Source organism: Elaeis guineensis, chromosome 10, assembly GCF_000442705.2.
Source record: "Elaeis guineensis isolate ETL-2024a chromosome 10, EG11, whole genome shotgun sequence".
Classification (NCBI taxonomy): domain Eukaryota; kingdom Viridiplantae; phylum Streptophyta; class Magnoliopsida; order Arecales; family Arecaceae; genus Elaeis; species Elaeis guineensis.
Window position 1 is genome coordinate 37,705,612 of NC_026002.2, and position 3,625 is coordinate 37,709,236.

The window sequence follows — 3,625 nt, forward strand, 5'->3', positions numbered from 1 at the left end:
TTATGGAGTGCAAGTCATTTAGTGGATTATATCTGTCTATAAAATAGTGCATGTCTTAAACTTCCTTTCACATAGTTAATTTGCTATCCTAATTTTCATTATCTCTCTTACATGCTTTTAAATGCGGCTGGTCACATGCCATTTTGTTTGATGCATGTTGTCATTAGATATGTAACCAGTACCCATACATATAAATAAAGGCTGATAAAAATATATACCTCCCTAAATTTTTCAAAATTAGTCCTCAATACTATTTGAGAAAAAAATTTATGATGCTTCAAGGAATCGTAAATTATGTCTATGGGATTAAGCATATTAATTATCATCAAGAACACCAACTTATAACTGTGGTATTTTCAATATTTTTGATCCAAAAAAATAGCATTAATATATTAGCCGTAAAAGACATTAACGTTGAGCAAGTTTCCAATAAGCATAAGATAAGTGACAGTACGTAGATGGTCTACTCAAAACCACGACACATTGGTTTTTTTTTTTTCCTTTGTTTTTTGCTTGGTGAAGTTCTTCCCATAAGCTAGAAGGGGCCAATACTTGGACGCTTGGCATCTAAAATCCCGCTAGCCGAGCCAAGGTCCCTTGTAGCTCGTGAGTGGCGTGGATGACAATATTCCTCTTTTGGAGCCTGTGACGCATGAAAGAAAGGGGAGTGGCGGAAAGGCCGGCTCTTCTCCTCATCCTAAGTTTGAAACAGACAAACATACGCTTTGCCATTGATCACATTATAGCACCCCTCCTTCCTTCTCTTGCACTATACCTAGCTGTTGTCTTCCCTCACCTCAGCTTTGAACTAAAACTCTTTTCCTTTCCTGACAACACTATCTCTCCTCCCTTTCTCTCTCCCTCTACTCAAGTTCTGTCTCTTTTTATGAAATTAAGGTTAACAACTTGAAAGATGCTGGTGGTGAGGATTGCATGCGGATGATGTTTTTTGCTCATGAATGGACCATAATTAAATATGGACTAATTAGGACTAGATCCTGTGGGCTTGTTGGCTTATTTATATGCCCTTGTAACAGTTTATTTGGGTTTTAGGTTGCTATGAATTGAACTCGCATGGGATATTGCTAGACCTGTCTTTTTTTCGAGTGTTATCTTTCAAGGCTTTTAAACTATAAAGGATATTTTGAGAAAGATGGTATATAAAAGATATTCAGCTAAGATTTTACATATATTGGTTTTCTATTGAAATTAATGTAATGTTTGGATAACATCTAATTGAGCTTTATCATTTCAACGTGTTGATTTTTATTGCAAAAACATCACAAATATAATAAGATTTTGATAAATCAGAAGAATACATGACACCATAAAATTCAAACCAAGAAAGAGAATTAAGATTACTCTTCACACTCCATTAGTCCTCTAAAAAGTGTGATTTAATTATTGCACAATCTGAAGTCTATATATACAGCAAGAATATCTGAAACACAAGCTGTTTTGTGAAAAAAAGACATGAGTAGCCTCAGAATGAGCCCAAATTATTGAAGCAATATTCAACAAGGGTAACTATCACATAAATGAACTGGACCAAATCAAGAATCTTCGCTGCTTCCATACAGATTGTCCAAATCTAAGTAAGAATATCTGAAACACAAGCTCTTCTATGAAAAATAGACATGAGTGGCCTCGGAATGAACACAAATCTAGAATCATCAGTACTTCAACAGACTGTCCAAATCTTGAACTGGTCCAGCAGCGAGTAAACCATCGAGATCGTAGAACCGGTAGCCCTCCATCTCATGCTTGGATATGGCTGAGGATGTCTCGGTGTTCATATCATGGCTCAATCCAGTGTCCTGTGAGGCCACTGAATTTGACAACTGCTCTACCTTGCAAGTACCCTTTAAACCATTTGATACATCATTAGCCCCAGATAGAGTTTTTGTGATGGCTTGCTCCTGGTGCAAGTAGCCCAAGTTGGATGATCCTGGAAGCAAGACATGGGGATCTTGAGGAGGAATTCTTGGGAAGTTAATCGGTGTGCTCTCTTGGTTGTAGGTATTAGGGAAGCCATTAGTCATGAGACTGTTGTATTGTGGATCCTCTAAACCCAACATGGTGAGGTTGGAAGGCATCAAATTGTTGCTCGTAGAAATCCCTCTAAAACTGCCACCATCTCCAGCAGTGACATAGCTCGAACTAGGCCTGTTGTTAGAACTGAAGTAGGAAGGATCGATGAGAGAGTCCATAATACCATCTCCAAATGAGTTCCTCCTCACAAGCTCTGCCATCGAGCTTCTCTTGATTCCTATGTTCTTATGGAACACCCTGCACACAACCCATTCATCCTGCAACCATATGTAGTACTATATCAAGATGTCGTCACACAATTTATAAACAAAAAGGAGTATTATGGGAGAGAGAATACCTTTGAAGTTCTCTGGAGATTATGGTATTGGGTCCTGCCTTCAAGTCTGAATTCATGCATGACCCAGTTGGTCTTCTCTCCTTTGGGAGCTCTTCCCCTGTAGAAAACAAGCGTCTTCTTCATCCCCACAAGGATCCCTTTCCCTCTATAGATCTCCTTATCCTTTCCTGTGGCCTTCCAATACCCGGCTTCTGTGGCCCTATTTGTCCTCACGCCTGTAGGGTACTTCCTGTCCTTCTGACAGAAGAAGTACCATTCCTTCTCTCCCATCTTAGCCCTGCCTAAAATGACAACAAGAACCCCGCACAAATATCAAAACACAATCCAAAACCAAAATCAAAATCTAAAGGGATGAGAGGAGGTGAGAATTTTACTCGGAAGATCCCAAGGCTCACACTTGTTCAAATCCACCTCTCCTACGGCTCTTGCAATGAAACTAGGATTCATAACCTTCTCTAAGAGGTAGTGAGTTATGATCTCTTCATCTGTGGGATGAAATCTAAAGCCGGGGGCCAAGTCCATGCGTTCCTCCTCGGCCAGCACTGAGACCTCTCCCATGGTTGCACCTGTAAAAGCCCAGTCCTCCAAAAAAAACAAAAAAGACCCAGCCCTCCAAACAGCCAATCAATGAACAAAGGCAGAAGACCAAGAACAAGAAGCAAGCAAAGAATTAAAATCCCAGAAAGGTTGTGGAGGGAAAGGAAGGGATGGATGGAGTTTCATTGAGAAAGAAGAGAAGACAAGAAGAAGCCAACTTAAATAGAGAGGCTGGAGTTCCGTTCCAAGGAAGGCACTTACCAAAGAAGCCTCTTTGGGTGACCCACTTGTTTTTTGATTTGTTGTGCCATTGGGGTTCACATCGGTGATAAAATATACCAAAATTTGCTCGGTCTGTCCCTTCTTTTCTATTTCCCGTCCCTCGATCTATTTTCTTTTTATTCCCGTGGTGTCGCTTCTAGGTAATTGCTGCCCTTTGACAAAAACACTTCAAGGAAAGGTACATCTTTTACTGCGGACACCCAAATTTCCAGCAGTGATGACGCGTTAACTTCTCAATTTATTACATATATATAATTTAGAAACATACCATTGGTTTCATGCAGCATATATATAAAAACTAATCCTACAAGTTTAGACTGGAATTTGTTTATTCTTCTTTTTTTGATGGAAAACTGGAATTAATTAGTTTATCCTCCATCATGACTAGAATTAGTTTATCCTTCGTCATGAACTTTC

General features: G+C 39.4%; 1 protein-coding gene across 2 annotated transcripts; it reads right to left on the minus strand.

The window, feature by feature from the left end:
- Nucleotides 1-1,379: 1,379 nt before the first annotated feature.
- LOC105052360 (NAC domain-containing protein 100) lies at nt 1,380-3,125 on the minus strand. 2 transcript variants are annotated; one of them, XM_010933142.4, is made up of 3 exons: nt 2,764-3,125; nt 2,390-2,670; nt 1,380-2,309 (listed from the first exon to the last, which is right to left on the minus strand). In XM_010933142.4, the coding sequence occupies exons 1-3, from the start codon at nt 2,945-2,947 to the stop codon at nt 1,674-1,676; spliced, it is 1,101 nt and encodes a 366-aa protein (XP_010931444.1). In that variant the 5' UTR covers nt 2,948-3,125; the 3' UTR covers nt 1,380-1,673. The 2 variants fall into 2 exon arrangements, with proteins under 2 accessions (XP_010931444.1, XP_029122643.1); XM_029266810.2 differs by having other exon boundaries at nt 2,390-2,666; nt 2,764-2,903.
- Between the last annotated feature and the right edge of the window lie 500 nt (nt 3,126-3,625).

What these genes read in the sequence shown, in the direction of transcription:
- LOC105052360 (XM_010933142.4), bottom strand. Translation starts at nt 2,947, where the DNA reads ATGGGAGAGGTCTCAGTGCTGGCCGAGGAGGAACGCATGGACTTGGCC. An exon ending in TGAGCCTTGGGATCTTCCGA is followed by an intron (nt 2,671 to 2,763) that starts GTAAAATTCTCA and finishes TTGTCATTTTAG; the next exon opens with GCAGGGCTAAGATGGGAGAG. An exon ending in ATCTCCAGAGAACTTCAAAG is followed by an intron (nt 2,310 to 2,389) that starts GTATTCTCTCTC and finishes ATATGGTTGCAG; the next exon opens with GATGAATGGGTTGTGTGCAG.